The sequence below is a fragment of the Anomaloglossus baeobatrachus genome, chromosome 4 (genome assembly GCF_048569485.1).
Source record: "Anomaloglossus baeobatrachus isolate aAnoBae1 chromosome 4, aAnoBae1.hap1, whole genome shotgun sequence".
In the NCBI taxonomy this organism is placed as follows: domain Eukaryota; kingdom Metazoa; phylum Chordata; class Amphibia; order Anura; family Aromobatidae; genus Anomaloglossus; species Anomaloglossus baeobatrachus.
Genome location: NC_134356.1, coordinates 637,896,932 through 637,916,473, shown reverse-complemented (window position 1 = coordinate 637,916,473; position 19,542 = coordinate 637,896,932). Strand labels below are relative to the sequence as shown.

At 50.7% G+C, this 19,542-nt stretch overlaps 1 protein-coding gene across 1 annotated transcript in view; it reads left to right on the top strand.

Moving 5' to 3' along the window:
• Positions 1-3,449: 3,449 nt before the first annotated feature.
• The window catches only part of POLR3D (RNA polymerase III subunit D), a 34,155-nt gene continuing 18,062 nt past the window's right edge, over positions 3,450-19,542 (top strand). The window contains exons 1-7 of the mRNA XM_075346447.1: positions 3,450-3,528; positions 5,476-5,632; positions 6,120-6,163; positions 9,942-10,090; positions 10,175-10,299; positions 10,392-10,560; positions 11,837-12,108. Coding sequence (XP_075202562.1) covers positions 5,477-5,632; positions 6,120-6,163; positions 9,942-10,090; positions 10,175-10,299; positions 10,392-10,560; positions 11,837-12,108 — 915 coding nt within the window. The 5' untranslated portion in view covers positions 3,450-3,528; position 5,476. The remainder of the gene's footprint in view (positions 3,529-5,475; positions 5,633-6,119; positions 6,164-9,941; positions 10,091-10,174; positions 10,300-10,391; positions 10,561-11,836; positions 12,109-19,542) is intronic.

Genomic DNA, 19,542 nt, shown 5'->3' with positions numbered 1-19,542 from the left:
TATACCAGGAGGGGGACAGTATATACCAGGAGGAGCCCAGAAGGGGGATAGTATATACCAGGAGGGGGACAGTATATACATGGAGGGGCCCAGGAGAAAAACATAAAAAACCGTTGGGGAACAGGATTGGGGATATACATACTAGGAGGGGCTCAGGATCGGCAATATATATACCAGGAAGGGGTACATTTTTAATAGGTGGAGGACATATTTACCAGGATGTGGGTATATGAGGACATATTTGCCAGGAAGGAGCCCATAATGGGGTACATTAGAAAAGGACGGGGAGATTACTACATATTGGTGAGAGGAGCACAACTCGTATGTCTTTATAGAATTTAGAATGCTCAATGTATACATACATATATTTATATGGTGGCTCAGTGGTTCGCACTGCATTCTTGCAGCGCTGGGGTCCTGGGTTCATATCCCACCAAGGACAACATCTGCAAAGAGTTTATATGTTCTCCCTGTGTTTGTGTGGGTTTCCTCTGGGTTCTCCGGTTTCCTCCCACACTCCAAAGACATACAAATAGGGAATATAGATTGTGAGCCCCAATGGGGACAGTGTTGCTGATGTATGTAAAGCACTGCGGAATACGTTAGTGCTATATAAAAATAAAGATTATTGTTATATATACGTCTGACCAACATGCGGGGATGGGGGAGGGCCCAGGTCCAAATTTTGCACCGGGGCCCATCGAACTATAGTTACGCCACTGGCTCTCCTTTAAGGGCTACTACCACAGGCTGCACTAATAGATGGTGCACATCAGCATCAGGCATTGAGTCCGCTCTAACTCAGTGGGTGCCAGCGGTGTCACACAGCCAGCACCTGTCACTAGGGACAGGAGCCGCCTCCGATTGCTGCTGTTATCCTACTTCAATGCCGCGCACATGGAGAGGCGTCCGATGAAAGCATGTGGAGCACCCCACGGGGTCTGGGGGAATACTTGTCACCGGGCCGGTGAAGGGTCGGGGGATGTCACAGGTAGCCCTGCCGGGGTTTTGTGACCCCGAGGTGTCCACAAAAAGGGATGGATGCATGGTGGGATGATGGTGAAGGATGTTGTCTCGTGACGCCACCTGTGGTGTGCGGCCAGGGATTATCCGCCGCTGCGGGTGCTGTCCTCTGGGTCGCAGCCGGGATGCCTAGAGGTCGGCGGCCGGGTCTTCGGCTGCCTGGGGGTCGGCGGCCAGGTCTTCGGTTGTGGGGCCCAGGACTGAGGACAGCAGACGGGTCAGTGGGGCCTGGAGGGTGTCACCGTTAGTGGGGGAAATTCGACTTTTTGTTAACTCCTCCCACCGCTCCTCCTCCTCCATGGCTAGCAGTCCCCATTCTTCAGAGGCCCACATCGCCTCCACCAACCCCATGATGGATGCCTTCCATTGCTGGATGGCGTCCAGCTGCAGCCGCCTCAGCCTTTGGCTCATCTGGACCACTTCTGCCTTCACGTCGTTTGGGCTCCAAAGGATTGGGCGCACCAGTGTGCCTCCTTGATGGCCAGGGTGTGCCATTCTTGGCTCCCTGTGCTTCAGGCGACTCCGGTGTGTCTTCTCACTCCAACTCCTGTGCCAGACTCTCTCTGTCGCATCTCCTTCCGGTCTCCTGGGAGGTGAGACGCTTTTCCCTATTTCTTCAGTTTTGTTTCTCCCTGGTCCTGACATCGGAGAGACGGGCTTAGACTTTCGCCCCACTCTCCCCGCCAGCTCACAAAGGGCGGGCACACCCCGACCACTTGTTATTCTTCAATGGCCGCCTAGGTGCAAATCTTTCAAGTAAACAGTCCGGAAACGTAGTCTATTAGGCGCACAGTACCCGTTGTTGCGGGCACGTTATCCTGTTTGTGACGCCAAAATGGAGCACCTCAGGGGTCTGGCGAGATACTCGTCACCGGGCCGGTGAAGGGTCAGGGGATGTGATTGGTGGCCATGCTCGGTTTCGTGACCCCGAGGTGTCCATAAAAAGAGATGGATGGATAGTGGGATGACGGTAAAGGATGTTGTCTCGTGACGCCACCTGTGGTGTGCAGCCAGGGATTAGCCGCCACTGCGGGTGCTGTCCTCTGGGGCGGATGGTGTTGCAGCCGGGATGGTTCAGCTCTCCATAGGTAAAGCTAGGCCCCAGGGAGAAAAATGGGTGTGGTAGTGGCCGTTGGCGCCAGAGCACGGGGCGCCGGCAATGAAGGGCTGACTCAGTAGCTGCCGTTCAAGGTTTTTACTCACTATCCAGTTGTCACCCTTAGAGTGCTGATCTTTGCCGTGATGGACCCCAGCCGATCCCGGATAATTCGGAGGTCACCGCCGGTGTTGTGAATTGTGGGCCCTTCCTTCTTGCGCTTGCCGTGTGGATCCCCGTGACCTGAAGTGCTTGGGGACCCCTGTTGGTGTTAAAGTTCCCGTCCCGTCTGCAGGCAGCGCGAGTCCGTTTGGGGCCTGAACGTGATCATGACTCCAAACTCTATGTTGCTACTGTGCTCTGGGATCTTGTGGAGGCCAGAGGACTTGAAATCCCCCCGTCCGTCGGATTCTGGTGGCGCAACTTGAAATATACGCCACCCTAGGGCTCCGTACCCTGAACTGCATCGGTCCCGAGGGAGCAACTAAGCTATCCCCTCAGCGACCGTATTTTCTCCTGTGTCCCACAACTTCCACTGGTAAGCTCTCCTGCTTCCTTCCACAACCTGTGTCAGGACACAACTCCTTTTGTGATAGTGACCTCCTCCCTCTCCCCCAGTGGCTGCTCCTCCCATCCCCGAGTTTATGTCACTAGTGGGTGGAAGCCCCAGTGTTTGGTGGCAATCTTAAGACCAGACCCTAGCCTGGTCCCCAGTGGGGAGGGCACCCTGCTGTATATTTATGGAATGTTTGGATGTGGAACCAGCACCGACCTCCTCAATACCCGGGATTAGTACCGCACCTTAAGTGAGGTGCAGTACCCTGTGGCGACTGAAGCCTCAGGGGCGCCACACATGGCCTGGTGCTGATGGATTACCGTGGCAGACGGTGACCTGTGTGAGGCCCAGACTGCAGCCATTGCAGTACTTTGGCTTCATACAGTGGAGGTTCACGCTCTTCAATATAACGCAATGGTGAAGTATTGCAGAATAATTTTACGCCTCTTATGGTGATGGATAAACTGAGTAGAAAAATAGAACAAATTAGTTACATTTATCCTTTCCCCCAGTAAAAAAATAACATTAAATGGCATTATTTGGTATCGGCATGTTAAAATAAATCCAGGTCAGGAAAGGGTTCATTATTCCCCCCCATTGATAAAGGTCTCTACTTCAGCGTCTGATTAGTCCAGGTATAAACCATCCGTCACTTCCCTGTACATAGGACACGGGGGGAAATCCACGAAGATGATGACAGTTCACATTACACGGCTGCGCTGCCGGCGCACACGCGTTCTCACGGTGTCAGGACTACACGTCCCAGCGGCCCTAGCGCGGAGCGGAAGTGACGTCAGCAGTGACGTCTGTTGTGTGTCTGCTGCAGCACGGAACATGCGGTGAGCTTCGGCAGGTGAGCGGTGTCTCCGGTGTGCAGGGGTATGGGGCGCTGTATAGGGCGCAGTGTGAGCTCAGCCCTCTGTATAACGCTGCGTTGTCCATAATAGTGTGAGGAAATGCTGCATGGGGGAGTGCAGGGCAACCGTCCTCAGTGCAATCATGGCATGATGGGAGCTGTAGTCCCACTAGTCAGGGTGATGTGCCCGATCCATTAGTGTAGTGTTCCCCAGTCTATGGCAAAACTACAACTCCCAGCATGCCCAGACACCCACTAATGGTATTATCCCTTGGAGGAGAGCTAGGGATTGGGCATATTGACATCCCACATGCCCAATCCTTGCTTTTTTTTTTCCCCTTTGAAATCTGCTATACACATCATATAGTTGGACAGTTTTACCAAAGTGAGCAGGTTGTGCTAACATTAAACAACCGATGAGTTATCTGGTGTCACCCGTTGCTGCCCCAGAAGGTGACCGCTGCGGAGGACGTCACGTCTGTACATATAGGCCCTGATTGGGCATATCTACTGCGTCATACATATGTGTAAGTGTGCACAAAGATGACCTCATCAGTGCCGCTCGCCCACCAAGCAAGAATGGGGCCACAATGGACTACCCCTTTTAAGACTTAAAGGGGCATTAAGGTCATGACTGCTGGCGGTGTCATTCTCGATGAATGAAGAGACAGGAAGCCTCAGGTCTGTGTTTGGACTTTTAGGCTATGTGCGCACGTTGCGTACAGTTCACTGCAGAAATTTCTGCAGCGATCTGAAGAGCACATGTGCGCTTTAAATCGCTGCAGAAATGTCCGTAGTGAAGCCGATTCCATGCGCTCTGCCTGCAGCTGCTGCCATAGACAGAGCAGGAGCTGCCGGCAAAGCGCACGGAAGAAGTGACATGTCACTTCTTTTTATGCAGCGCTTCGGCAGTAGCCGAAGCGCTGCGCTCTAAAACGCCACGTGCGCACGGCCCCTGCACAATCTCCATAGACTGTGCAGGGGACGCAGGACGCATGCAGTTATGCTGCGCTACAAAGCGCAGCGTAACTGCATGTATTTACGCAACGTGCGCACATAGCCTTAGTCGAAAATTCTCACAAAGGAAACCGAATTTTTTTTTTTTTTGCTATGTAAGGTGCCCAAGAAACTAACAAGACTTTAAGAAATCTGACAGGAGCTTGTTATAGGGATAATGGCGGGCCACATGGGCGGCCAGTGACACTATGGCTACGCTCCCATGTAGCACATACCGCCGGGGACAAGGGGGGGAATTGTGTGGCTCCCCTCCCCTGCTCCATCTTTGCAGTGATGTCTCCGGTGGTAGGTGCACCATGGTAGTGTAGCCGTATAGTCAATGGCCGCCTGTGTGGCTCGACAGTATCCCTGTGATGACGAGGGTCACTCTACTCCTCTTCCCACAATCGCATACAAGATTTCTCCCGCGCATCCCCCATACTCTGGAACTCTCTACACCAGCATATCAGACTTTCTCCCACCGTGGAAAGCTTCAAGAGGAACCTGAAGACCCACCTCTTCCAACAAGCCTACAACCTACAATAACCCTCAGTCCAGTAGACCACTGCGCAACCAGCTCTGTCCTCACCTATTGTACCATCACCCATTCCCTGTAGACTGTGAGCCCTCGCGGGCAGGGTCCTCTCTCCTCCTATACCAGTCTGTCTTGTACTGTTAATGATTGTTGTACGTATACCCTCTTTCACTTGTAAAGCGCCATGGAATAAATGGCACTATAATAATAATCTGTAGGGACACTGCTGGGATCACACTGGTGGCTTCTGCTCTGCAAAAAGGCAGCCATATTTGTTTATTCCTGGACGTTCCCTTTAACTCCATTTATAAAAGATACTTTAGGTAGACACTCTTCCTCTGTACATAGAGAGACCTGGAGGCTTTCATTGGTTTCTATGATCGGCCAACTTCATTCTTTTCTGCATTTCACAGGATGTCTGATGGGAAGAAGGATCCCCCTCCTGGTGCCTCCAGGACCACAATTGGTGGAGCAAGGGGTCTGGTTGGACGCAGACCTTCAGCCCCTCTCACTCCGGGTCGCCTTCCTTCCATCCGTTCCCGGGATCTTACCCTCGGTGGTGTCAGAAAGGTGAGTGCAGTGTACAAAAGGAGCGCTTACAGGCGGCACGGTGGCTCAGTGGTTAGCACTGCAGTCTTGCAGCGCTGGGGTCCAGGGTTCCAATCCCACCAAGGACACAATCTGTAAAGAGTTTGTATGTTTGCGTGGGTTTCCTCTGAGTTCTCCGGTTTCCTCCCACACTCCAAAGACATACTGTACAGATAGGGAATTTAGATTGTGAGCCCCAATGGGGGCAGTGCTGCCAATGTATGTAAAGCACTGCGAAATCAACATCTATATATATATATATATATATAATTCCTCTCTTTCTTTTTCTTTCTCTTTCTCTGATATAGATATATGTATGTTCTGCAATGAGGAATTCCTGTTTGCACTTTTCAGAATTTTTACAGGGAGGAATCCTTTACATTATATGTGATATACAGTATAGAGAAATAATACTGATTGTTCTTTTTTTTTTTTTCTTTGCCTTTTTTATTTTTTGTCTTTTCTACAGAAAACATTTGCTCCCAATATAATTGGCAGGAAGATTAAAGAAGAGTAAGGACCTTCATGTATTCTGGACCTTCTGTCATCCATTCACACTTGCATTTCACTGCACTCAATTCTGGAAAATCTCCCACAACACGCAGTTTCTCCGAGTTAAAGTGTAACAGTCCTTAGAATTTTTGTTTCATAAATCAATAGTAATCATGTAAATAAGCAATTTTGTAATATATCTTCTCAGACAAATTTGCTTCTTTCTCTGGAGGATCAGTCTTGAAGGACAAACAGCAGATGTCTCTAAGATGTATTAAAAAGTTCTTATTTTTATGAAAAAAATAAATACTTAAACCTATAGTTACGCTTTAAAGGGAACCTGTCAGGTGCAATACGCACCCAGGACCACGAGCAGTTCTGGGTACATATTGCTAATCCTTACCTAACTGTCCCTGTATACACTAGCATAGATCAAGAGATCTTTAGAAAAAGTGTTTCTAAAGATCCTTTATGATATGCTAATGAGCACAGGGACTAGTTGCAAGGGAGTAACTTCCCCTGGCTAGTTGGCCCCCTTAGCTTGTTAGTATGCCCCTGTGGGGCAGCGTCAGAGGATGGCCGCTCTCACCTCTCTCCTGCCATCGCGTCCGAGCCCTGGATTTCGGTTCAGTGCACGTGATCCCAGACTTTCGGTCATGCGCACTGCATGGGTTTGAAGCCAGGACTTATACACCCGGGTTCATAGTGTGCATAACCGAACGTCCGGGAACATACGCACTGAGCCGAAATCCAGGACTTGGACACGATGGCGGCGTAGAAGTGATAGAGATCATCCTCTGACACTGCGCATTCATTAGCATGTTAGTACGCCCACAGGGGTGTGCTTACATGCTAAGGGGCTGACTAGCCAGGGGAACTAACGCTCAAGGGACTAGTCCCTGACCTCATTAGCATATCATAAAGGATCTTTAGAAATACTTTTTCTAAAGCTCTCTTTATCTATGCTACTAGATGCTGGCAGGGATTAGCAATATGCACCCAGGACTGCTCGTGGTTCTGGGTGCATATTGCACCTGATGGCTTCGCTTTAAGTTTACACAACCCCTGAATTTATTGGACCAGTCACATCTGAAAATTGAGGCCATGATTGGCTCCGAGTGCAGCAGCTGCCTAATATTTACACACTCCAGTTTGCAAAGATTTTTTCTTTTCTTAAAGACCCGAGGTCTGGGTGAAAAAAAATAATATAAAAAAAAATCATGCCACGTGTACAAACACATAGGCTAACATTGGGACCATTCTCAACCTGGACCAGAAGTAATATTTGGGTGGACATACCCTTAAAAGTCAATATGTGATAAGTATTTTGACCAAGAAATTAGTTTTGTGTCCAATTGTAAGGACATGCCAGGGGCCGGCTACAGACCAAATTCCCAGTAGGACATATTATGGTATGTTTAGGGGTTGTCTCCATAAGAAGCCCCCTCTGTATACGTCACTGCAGTGAATGTCTCCCACTTTAATAGTATTGGTTATAAATGGTACAAATCAAGTTGAACAATACAGGCCAGTGGACACATTAGTAATCTATGGCTACCAGATGGGCGCCCAGCAAATCGATTTGTAACTCCAGCTCTTCTATTGATTAGCCAGCTTAGCGCCACTTCACATGACGTCGTGCCATGCTGGCTAATCAATAGAGGAGCCGGGGAGGCGGTTCACTGGGCTCCCGCCTGGCATGCACAGATTACTGATGTGACTCCCGGACCAGATCATGTGAATCAACGCTCGTATCGGTGTGTCTATTGCAAGGGAAACCAACGCTAAAGGAATTGTCCCATCTAAGACATTTGTTACATATCCATTGAATATGCCATTAATGTTCAAAAAATGTGGTTCCCGCCCGTGGTGGCCTCCGCCTATGTCAAAAACCGGGCCCCAACTTTTTGCTTTTTTCATTTACTTCTATGGGACTTTTGGAAATACCTAAGCTTGTGCACAGGATCTGCCATATAGGTTTGCAAAGAGAATGCCCCTTTAAGATTGGGGTTCTAGCCTTTTATAACTGCAAGCAAAGATCTTGGAAATAATGAGGAATGGAAACAAAGTATGCAGTGGAACCTTGGTTAACGAGAACAGTCCGTTCTGGCAGTGTGCTTGTTAATCAAGTTACTCGTTCAGCAAAGCAAGACTTCCTATAGGAAATCATTGCAATGCAGACGATTCGTTCCACAACTTGTTAAATGTCCCATCCTGGTCCCCTATTGTGCCATTACACACATGCACACACAAGCACGCACGCAAACGCACATATTATGTTCACCTTACCTTCAATTCCATCGCCGGTCTCCTGGGACTTCTGTTCGCTAGTACGGGCTGTGTATTGGCAACCATCGCGACTAGGGAGGAACTTCCGCACCAGAGCGCTGACGTCAAAGGCAGTAGCCGCTTGCCTCTGATTGGTCAGCGTGCTGCCTTTGAGTAGCGGTGACAGAGGAAGTTCCTGCTTCGTCGCTATGGTTGCCGATGCACAGCCTATACCGGCGAACTACAGGACCCAGGAGGCCGGCGATGGAACGGAAGGTACACATTATGCTCACCTTACCTTCCATCGCCGGCTTCCTGGGTCCTGTAGTTCGCCGCGAGGATTCCAACCTCGTCGGGATGTACCGGCGGACTACAAAAACCATGAGACCGGCGATGGAAGGTAAGGTGAGCATAATACTGTATGTGTGTGCGTGCGTGCTTGTGTGTGTTTGTGCAGACTGCAAGACCGTGTTAGAGCGCGGTGGATGTACGGAACCGGAAGTGTGTGCGGTGAGGATTTTGCTCGTACAGCAAAGCTTTCTAGTAAACAGATTACAAATTTACAGAAAGCTTTGCGAATTCTCGCTAACTGGGTTACTCAATAAGCGAGGTTCCACTGCATTAGTAATTTGTAAGATATACTTATCATACTTATAGCATGAAAATATCTTTAAGTAACAATTCTTATTGTGACTACTGGAGATGTCACCCCCATCCTGAGTGGTGAAAACACTCTTAAGGGACAGGGGTTGGCACCTTGCTGAAAATCTTAAAAAACAACAAAAAAAGTGTCTGTCTTAGTTAACAAACAGCTGCACTCTGAGACGCTCAGGTATACAGTCATTAAATATAGGAACTCGGACATGCATTACTGCTAAGGAAATTAATGTAAAAATTGAAACGGTGCATAAAGAAGGCCGGTTTTATGTAAGCCCAGCAGCCAGCGTCAAGGCGTCTCTCGCATGCTGGGTCCCTACCTAGTGAAGTCCCCTACCTCAGCTTAAGGAGGTTTTTAATTTTCTAGTAGCAGGTACCTGCCCGTCCATAAATTTGTTGGCTGTTCAGCCCAGAAATGGCCATCATTAGACAGGGATCCAGCCTACGAGATAAGCTTTGACGCAGGCTGCTGGGCTTGCATAAAACTGGCCTATTTTATACACTAAGTCTCTCAATTTTTAAATGTATTTCCTCAGCAGTAATGCATGTCCAGGTTCCTATATTCAATGTCTGTATACCTTAGCATCCCAGAGTGCAGCTATTAGTTTATTTTATGTTCAGTTTGCACCTGTTCACACTTGTCTGTTAGGATGTGCCATCAGATTCCTTATTTTTCTTTAGACGTTTGTGTTGTTTTCACTGTCAGAAGCCATATTCCCTTGTTATGACAGTCTCTTCCGACCACACACTGCTCAGGTCTATAATATGTCTGCAGATAGAGAATTGTGCGACCAGACGTGTCGCCCTAGACTCTGCACATGCGGAAACGATTACTACGGCCATTGTGACTATTGCTTTTTCTTTTGCAATAAAGACCGAAAGAGGAGGTATCTGTGAAAGTCGAGCGGTCAGATCGGAACAGAGACCGACGCGATGGCCCGGGCAGAGGACGCGGGAGGCCACAAGTCATACAAAGTCACTCCATCTTTGAGCAGGGACCAGCAGAGCAATTGAAGAAGAAAAGTAATGCAGTTCTGTGACCGTACAACGTGTGGATTGAGAGCTCATTATTTTCATTATCTAATGTTGCCTTTGCTTTGTCTGTAGCTGCATGGGATGGACCCGCAGATTCTGGAGATGTTGGACCCTCGCACATCATCAATATTAAAAGGGAGAAAAGGGAAACTGAGGAGGAGACCAAACAGATCCTCTTAATGTTGGAAAATGACAAGGTATCTGGAGGCCCTCTCTGCACATCACCGATGGCACTTGTGCATGGTACTGGTCTGTGCGGTTCCTGACGCACCTTTCATCCACTCTGTAGTTTTTAGATGACCCAGGATTGAGAAATGATGCCCAGAATCGCCCTGTACAGCTCCCACTTGCGCACTCGGGTTGGCTTTTCCGAGATGAGGAGGAGGAAGAGGACACACAGCCCTTGAAGGATTTACTCAAAGAAGAAAAAATGGAAGTGGATCCTTCTACTGTCAAAGGTAAGAAAACGTAAATGCGGGCATATTCGGCCTTTAACTTTTAAATGTAAAAGAACGTCTAATGCTCATTCTATATACAGGGTGCAAATGTTTTAGGCAGGCTTGGGAAAAACGCTGCAAAGTAAGAATGCTTTCAAAAAGAAAAGATCTGTGGTGAATTTTGAGTTTTAGTTTAGGGGGGGAAATCCCTGGATTAAGGAAGGCTAAGGGGGAACTCCATGGATTAAGAGAGGGTGGGGGGGAACTCCATGGATTAAGAGAGGGTAGGGGGGGAACTCCATGGATTAAGAGAGGGTAGGGGGGGAACTCCATGAATTAAGAGAGGGTAGGGGGGGGAACGCCGTGGATTAAGAGAGGATAGGGGGGGAACTCTCGTGGATTAAGAGAGGGTAGGGGGGGGAACTCCCGTGGATTAAGAGAGGGTAGGGGGGGGGAACTCCCGTGGATTAAGAGAGGGTAGGGGGGGGATTCCCTGGGGGAAGAGAAGCTGGGGGGGGGGGCTCCCTGGAGGAAGAGAGGCTGGGGGGGGAATTCACTGGGGGTAGAGAGGCTAGGGGGGAATTCACTGGGGGAAGAGAGGCTAGGGAGGGGAGGAATTCGCTGGGGGGGGGGGATTTCCTGGGGAAGAGAGGCTAGGGGGGGGGAATTCCCTGGGGGAAGAGAGGCTAGGGGGGGGAATTCCCTGGGGGAAGAGAGGCAAGGGGGGGGGAATTCTCTGGGGGAAGAGAGGCAAGGGGGGGATTCCCTGGGGGAAGAGAGGCTTGGGGTGGGAATTCCCTGGGTGAAGAGCGGCTAGGGGATACCTTAGCCATTGTTGGATGTCTGATCACTGAAACCCCCTCCCACCCCAAGCAATCCCAAGGACCGGGCTCTATAGAGAAAGATTAGCTGTACTCTGCCTTCTCCAGCAATCCCACAGACAATGAATGGCGTGGAGGAGCACATGCCTGACCTCTGCTTTGTTTAGATTGAGCTCTGTGGAGACTTGTTCTTAGGATTAGTGAGTCTCAAAGGTCAAAACCTTCCTTTGGATAAGAGGCACATTTTGATCTTAAACAAACAACTTAAAAGCAGGGGCAGACATATCATTGGTGCAACCTACAAGAGGTAAGGGGACCCATTTCTACCTCCAAATAGGTGGAATTGTGCATGATGATGAGTTGTGTGACTGAAAGGGGCCCACATATTATTTGTCTCTGTGTTCACCAGTGCTTTTTTGCCCCTTGTCAACCTACGCTTAAACGGTGATGCCTAGGATGTGTTTTCCCTTTCACAGTGAAGGAAGAACCTATGGAAGAAGGCGAGGGTGCTGTAAAGTCCGGTGTTCCACCAACCAAAGCTCCAGCAGTGAAAAAGCCCCCAGAGAAAAAGGACCTGTCCCTCCCGGAGTTACTGGAATCTCTGCAGGTCTCTGGAGAAGACGCTCTGTTCTTCATGCAGCTCCCGGACACTCTTCCAGGACAGCCGCCTACCCAGGATTCCCGACCTGTCCGGACTGAAGTACAGAGCGAGGACGGCCACATGTTACTAGTGAAGGACAAAAGCCAGGTGCATAGGACTCTTTTATGTAGCCTTGTACATAAAATAATCATCTCCCACCCCCATAAATGTGCCCAGTCAAAAAGAAAGAACGGGCAAGATATTTGCTGAGGACAAGAGAAAACACAGGACCGCATAGGTTACAGGTGAAAATGAATCCGTTCTGTGGGTGGCAGGAAATATTTGGCCAGGTTAAGGGAGTTGTACAAGTTGAAAGGACTCTGTCAGCAGGTTTTTGCTATGTAATCTGAGCAGCATGATTTAGGGGCAGAAACCCTGATTCCATTGATGTATCACTTACTAGGCTGTTGCTATTTCAGTGAGATTAGTGATGATCTCCTGCTGAAAAAACACTGGACTAGTTATCTGGTGCCAACTAGTCCTGCTGCTGTGTGTAACCCTGACCCCCACCAGCGAGAATCAGCTTTCTGTCAATCAGTGGTGTTAATGGGGGTATACAGAACTCTGCATTCTTAGTACTGCTACATCTGCAGTAGCGGAAACCGTGATGAATCAAGGTCTCAGATTACATAGCAAAAACCTGGTGACAGATTCCCTTTAAGCTGATGCTCCAGTGGGCCCTCGTTCTTGGTTTCCTTTCCTGCAACGATGTCATGTGGATGTGTGGCACGTCCTCTCTGGAGTAATCCATTTTATTACATTTACTACAGTTACTTCAATTCGTAAAACTTTTGGATAACCCCTTTTAATGATCACTGGGGTGTATTAGATGGGACAGCCGCTACTACTGGCCTCTTTGGTCATGCATCAAATTGGACAATTTTATAAACACATTGCCCATGTTGTCATCCTGCCGCTGGCAGTCAGACGGTCCCTTTGCTCTTCTTTGTCTGGGCTTCCCAAGACATCCTGTATAAGGCTATGTGCGCACTAGAAAGTGCTATTTTCTAAAGGAAAATCTGGATCCTCCTAAAGAATCCCGCACCCGCGGTATAAAAAAACACAACGAAATCTGCATGCGCTTTTACCGTGGTTTGCCGTGGATTTTCCACAGGTTGGTCCCTGCAGATTTTTACCATTACCTATGGCAAAAACCGCAAGTACCTGCGGAAAAGTGACACTCATTAATTCTGCAGCGGTAAATTCGTGGGTATAAAAAAACGCAGTGTGCGCACAGCATTTTTTTAAAACCCATAGGATTTGCTGGGAAATGATTGCAGCAATGTTGGACACATTTTCTGCGGCAAAATCTGCGGTAAATCTGCAGCGTGCGCACAGGGCCTAAGGCTGTTTGCTTTTGGTCTTCCAGATCTGTCTTAGAGGGAACCTGTCACCAGTATTTTTCCTTATGAGCTGCGGCCATCACCAGTGAGTCTTTATATACAGTATTCTAGAATGCGGTATATAAGAGCCCAGGCCGCTCTGTATTATGTAAAAAAAACACCTGTATAATACTCACCTATGGGGCGGTCCGGTCTAATGGGTGTTGCTGCTCTCGGTCCGGTGCCTCCTCCATCTTGTGTGTTTGCTGTCGTCCTCGCCCAGCCCCATGTGGAAGACGCGTCCTATGTCATTCACACAGAGGTCTCCATTGCGCTCCTGCGCAGGCACACTTTGTTTTTCCCAGCTGAGGGCAGATCAGAGTATTGTAGTGCTCTTGTGCAGGCGGTCTTTGACCTTTCCTAGCGCCTGCGCAATATAGTACTTTGTTCTGCCCTCAGCAGGGCAGGTAAAAGTGCCTGCACAGGAGCTCAATGGCGGCCTCTGTGTGGATGACACAAGACGCGTCATGCACACGGGGCTCGGCAGGAGGACGGCGATCACATAAGATTTAGGAGGTACCGGACCAAGAGCAGCGACACCAATCAGAGCGAATTGCCCCCCAGTTGAGTATTATAAAGGTGTTTCTTACATTATACAGAGCGGCCTGGGCTCTTATATACAGTATTCCAGAATACTGTATATAAGGGCCCACTGGTGGTGGCCGCAGCTCATTAGGGAAACACTTGGTGACATCTTCCCTCTTTAATGAGGCAATAAAAGGAGCATGCTCCAGGGAAGTTCTGTACGGCTGCTGTGCATTAGTCTGCCCCCTCCTCACCCCCCCAGCGTGGAGTGGATGGGCTTAGAAAGGGGGTGTCCTGGGTATTAATAGTGCTGGTTTGGATGCCAGCGTTCATGGGATATGTTGGCATCGGGTGCGGACCCCTGCAGAGGAAATGTTGAGGATGCAGAAAACCACTCAAAAAGGTGGACAGATGTTGAAAAAAGTAACATGGTGGGGTAGACAGGCTATAAGAAAGGCAATATAGATGTTTCTTCGGCGCTCCATTGGGAGACCCAGACGATTGGTGTATAGCTACTGCCTCCGGAGGCCACACAAAGCATTACACTAAAAAGTGTAAGGCCCCTCCCCTTCTGGCTATACACCCCCCGTGGGAACACGGGATGCTCAGTTTTCAAGCTTTGTGCGAAGGAGGTCAGACATCCACGCATAGCTCCACTGTTTGGTCAGCAGTAGCTGCTGACTATATCGGATGGAAGAAAAGAGGGCCCATATAGGGCCCCCAGCATGCTCCCTTCTCACCCCACTTGTGGTTTGTCAAGGTTGAGGTACCCATTGCGGGTACGGAGGCTGGAGCCCACATGCTGCTTTCCTTCCCCATCCCCCTGAGGGGCTCTGAGGAAGTGGGATCTTACCGGCCCCCAAGCCCTGAGGCCGGGCTCCATCCACAGACCCATAGAACCTGCTGGATACGGAGCTGGGTACCGTTCAGGGACAAGGCCCTGCAACATTAACAGGTACTCTGTGTCCCCGTATGGAAAGGCCGCGCACACTCCAGACTTGCTGGGTGTGCTAGTGCGCCGGGGACAGTAGCGCTGAGCGCTAGGGCTACAGTCTCTGCAACTTTGCTGAGGGACTTTATGTGTTGGGGACTGCCGCGCCGACCGCCCCTGGAGCGGCGGCGCGGCTGAGACTTGTGGTGCGCCGGGGACTTAGCGCCGACCGTGCTTTTACGACGGCGGCGCTTATAAATTTAGTCCCCGGCTTTTGCGGCCTAGCTCCGCTTCGTTCCCGCCCCCACCCTGTCACTCAGGGAAGGGGAGAGACGCTGTACGATAGTCGGCGCCGAGGGCTGGAGTCTTATTTACATACTCCAGCCCTCTCACTTGGCACAGTGGGGACGCAGGTTTCCCGCACTTTGTCTGCACACGCCCAGGGCCCGCCCCTCTCCACAGGACGCCGGCAGCCATTCCTGCATGCAGTCTGGCTGGAGAACGGACATAGCCCTGGGAGACTCAGACAAGGGATTTCTGGCGACCACACACCCGCGTTAAGCGGGCGGTAAGCAGCACATTAGTGCTGGCCCCTCTAGTGCCACAGTGTGATATTGGTGTACTCTTTTCTCTGTACCATATATTCATATATATTTGCACTGTAAGGTCGCTTCTTGGCTGTAGACCCTATATTGCTCTGAGGAGACAACAACATGTCACCTGCAAAACGCAAGGGTGCCAAGACACAGGCTGTATACGCTGCTTGTGCCGCATGTGGGGCTGATCTACCGGCAGGTTCCAATGATCCCCATTGTGTGCAATGTTCGATCCCTGTGCCACTTCGTCAGCCGGAGTCTATGGTGGTAGTGGACCAGGCAGAGACGCCTGTGAACCCTGCCCCGGTGACGGGAACAGAGTTTGCAGTTTTTGCTGACAAGATGTCTGTGACTATGACAAAAATCCTGGAGACCTTGCAGGCCAGGCCAGTCACTCAGACCATGGACGCTGCTGTGTCAATGTTCCCCGGTCCCCCTCAGTTGGAGCTAATCCGTGCTTCAAGGGGGTCCCGGGCTTCTCAGGCTGAGGACTCGGACTCAGAAGACAGTCCCAGGCAGCCTAAGCGAGCTCGCTGGGAGAGACCCTCCACGTCATCACGCTGGTCAGGGTCTCAGAGAGAAGAATCTCTGTTTGAGGACACAGACGAGGGTGAGCAGGAGTCTAATCCTGAAACCGCTCTCAATCTAGATACCCCTGACGGTGACGCCATGGTAAATGACCTTATAGCGGCCATCAATAGACTATTGGACATTTCTCCCCCAGCCCCTTCAGCAGAGGAGGCAGCTGCTCAGCAGGAGAAATTCCATTTCAGGTATCCCAAGCGTAAACTGAGTACTTTTCTGGACCACGCTGACTTCAGAGAAGCAGTCCAGAAACACCATGCTTATCCAGACAAGCGTTTTTCCAAACGTCTTAAGGATACACGTTATCCCTTTCCCCCTGACGTGGTCAAACGCTGGACCCAGTGTCCAAAGGTGGACCCCCCAATCTCCAGGCTTGCGGCTAGATCCATAGTTGCAGTGGAAGACGGGGCTTCACTTAAAGATGCCAATGACAGACAGATGGACCTTTGGTTAAAATCTGTCTACGAAGCTATCGGCGCGTCGTTTGCTCCAGCATTCGCGGCCGTGTGGGCACTCCAAGCTATTTCAGCTGGTCTGGCGCAGGTGGACTCTATCATACGTCCAGCAGTCCCGCAAGTGGCGTCCTTAACTACGCAAATGTCTGCGTTTGCGACCTACGCTATCAATGCGGTACTGGACTCTACGAGCCGTACCTCAATGGCGTCCGCCAACTCTGTGGTTTTGCGCAGAGCCTTGTGGTTAAAGGAATGGAAAGCAGATTCTGCTTCCAAGAAATGTTTAACCAGCTTGCCACTATCTGGAGACAGACTGTTTGGTGAGCAATTGGCTGAAATCATTAAACAGTCCAAGGGTAAGGACTCCTCCTTACCCCAGCCCAGATCAAGCAAACCTCAACAGAGGAAGTGGCAGTCGAGGTTTCGGTCCTTTCGAGGCTCGGGCAAGCCCCAATTCTCCTCGTCCAAAGGGACTCAGAAGGAGCAAAGGAGCTCGGATTCCTGGCGGGCTCACTCACGCCCCAAGAAAGCAACCGGAGGAACCGCTTCCAAGCCGGCTGCCTCATGACTTTCGGCCTCCTCTCTCCGCATCCTCGGTCGGTGGCAGGCTCTCCCGCTTTTGCGACATTTGGCTGCCACAGGTCAAGGACCGGTGGGTAACAGACATTTTGTCTCACAGGTACAGGATAGAGTTCAGTTCTCGTCCTCGGCCTCGGTTCTTCAGAACTTCCCCACATCCCGACCGAGCAGATGCCCTTCTGCAGGCGGTGGGCTCTCTAAGAGCAGAAGGAGTGGTGATCCCTGTTCCTCTTCAGGAACAAGGACAAGGTTTTTACTCCAATCTCTTTGTGGTGCCAAAAAAGGACGGCTCATTCCGTCCTGTTCTGGACCTAAAACTGCTCAACAAGCATGTGAACGCCAGGCGGTTCCGGATGGAATCCCTCCGCTCCGTCATTGCCTCAATGTCTCAAGGAGATTTCCTGGCATCAATAGACATCAAAGATGCTTATCTCCACGTGCCGATTGCTACAGAGCACCAACGCTTTCTGCGTTTCGTGATAGGAGACGACCATCTTCAATTCGTAGCTCTGCCATTTGGTCTGGCGACAGCCCCACGGGTTTTCACCAAGGTCATGGCGGCAGTGGTAGCGATCTTGCACTCTCAGGGACACTCGGTGATCCCTTACTTGGACGATCTACTTGTCAAAGCACCCTCTCAAGAGGCATGCCAACTCAGCCTGAATGTTGCGCTGGAGACTCTCCAGGCTTTCGGGTGGATCATCAACTTTTCAAAGTCCAATCTGTCACCGACCCAATCACTAACGTATCTTGGCATGGAGTTTCATACTCTCTCAGCGATAGTGAAGCTTCCGCTGGACAAGCGGCGGTCACTACAGACAGGGGTGCAGTCTCTCCTTCAAGGTCAGTCGCACCCCTTAAGGCGCCTCATGCACTTCCTAGGGAAGATGGTGGCAGCAATGGAGGCAGTCCCGTTTGCGCAGTTTCACCTGCGCCCACTTCAGTGGGACATTCTCCGCCAATGGGACGGGAAGTCAACATCCCTGGACAGGGAAGTCTCCCTTTCCCAGACGACCAAGGACTCTTTGCAGTGGTGGCTTCTTCCCACCTCTTTATCGCAGGGAAGATCCTTCCTTCCCCCATCCTGGGCAGTGGTCACGACAGACGCGAGTCTGTCAGGGTGGGGAGCAGTTTTTCTCCACCACAGGGCTCAGGGGACGTGGACTCAGCAGGAGTCCACCCTTCAGATCAATGTTCTGGAAATCAGGGCAGTGTATCTGGCCCTACTAGCCTTCCAGCAGTGGCTGGAAGGAAAGCAGATCCGAATTCAGTCGGACAACTCCACAGCGGTGGCATACATCAACCACCAAGGAGGGACACGCAGCCGGCAAGCCTTCCAGGAAGTCCGGCGGATTCTGATGTGGGTGGAGGACAGAGCATCCACCATATCCGCGGTTCACATCCCGGGCGTGGAAAACTGGGAAGCAGACTTCCTCAGTCGCCGGGGTATGGACGCAGGGGAGTGGTCCCTTCACCCGGACGTGTTTCAGGATATCTGTCGCCGCTGTGGGGTGCCGGACGTCGACTTAATGGCGTCTCGGCACAACAACAAGGTCCTGACCTTCATGGCGCGGTCTCGCGATCAAAGAGCTCTGGCGGTAGACGCCTTGGTGCAAGATTGGTCGCAGTTCCGGCTCCCTTACGTGTTTCCACCTCTGGCACTCTTGCAGAGTGCTACGCAAGATCAGATCCGATTGCAGCCGCGTCATACTCGTCGCCCCAGACTGGCCGAGGAGGTCGTGGTACCCGGATCTGTGGCATCTCACGGTCGGCCAACCGTGGGCACTACCAGACCGACCAGACTTACTGTCCCAAGGGCCGTTTTTCCATCGGAATTCTGCGGCCCTGAACCTGACTGTGTGGCCATTGAGTCCTGGATCCTAGCGTCTTCAGGATTATCCCAAGGGGTCGTTGCCACCATGAGACAGGCTAGGAAGCCCACGTCTGCTAAGATCTACCACAGAACGTGGAAGATATTCTTATCCTGGTGCTCTGCTCAGGGAGTGTCCCCCTGGCCATTTGCATTGCCTACTTTTCTTTCTTTCCTGCAATCTGGGTTAGAAAAAGGTTTGTCGCTCGGCTCCCTTAAAGGGCAAGTCTCGGCGCTATCCGTCTTTTTTCAGAAGCGTCTAGCACGACTTTCTAAGGTGCGCACGTTCCTGCAGGGGGTTTGTCATATCGTACCCCCGTACAAGCGGCCGTTAGATCCATGGGATCTGAACAGGGTACTAGTTGCCCTCCAGAAGCCGCCCTTCGAGCCTCTGAGAGATGTTTCACTTTCTCGACTATCACAGAAAGTGGCTTTTCTGGTAGCGATCACATCTCTTCGGAGAGTGTCTGAGCTAGCAGCACTGTCATCCAAGGCTCCTTTCCTGGTCTTCCACCAGGACAAGGTAGTGCTGCGCCCCATTCAGGAGTTTCTCCCTAAGGTGGTATCCTCTTTTCATCTTAATCAGGATATCTCCTTGCCTTCCTTTTGTCCTCATGCA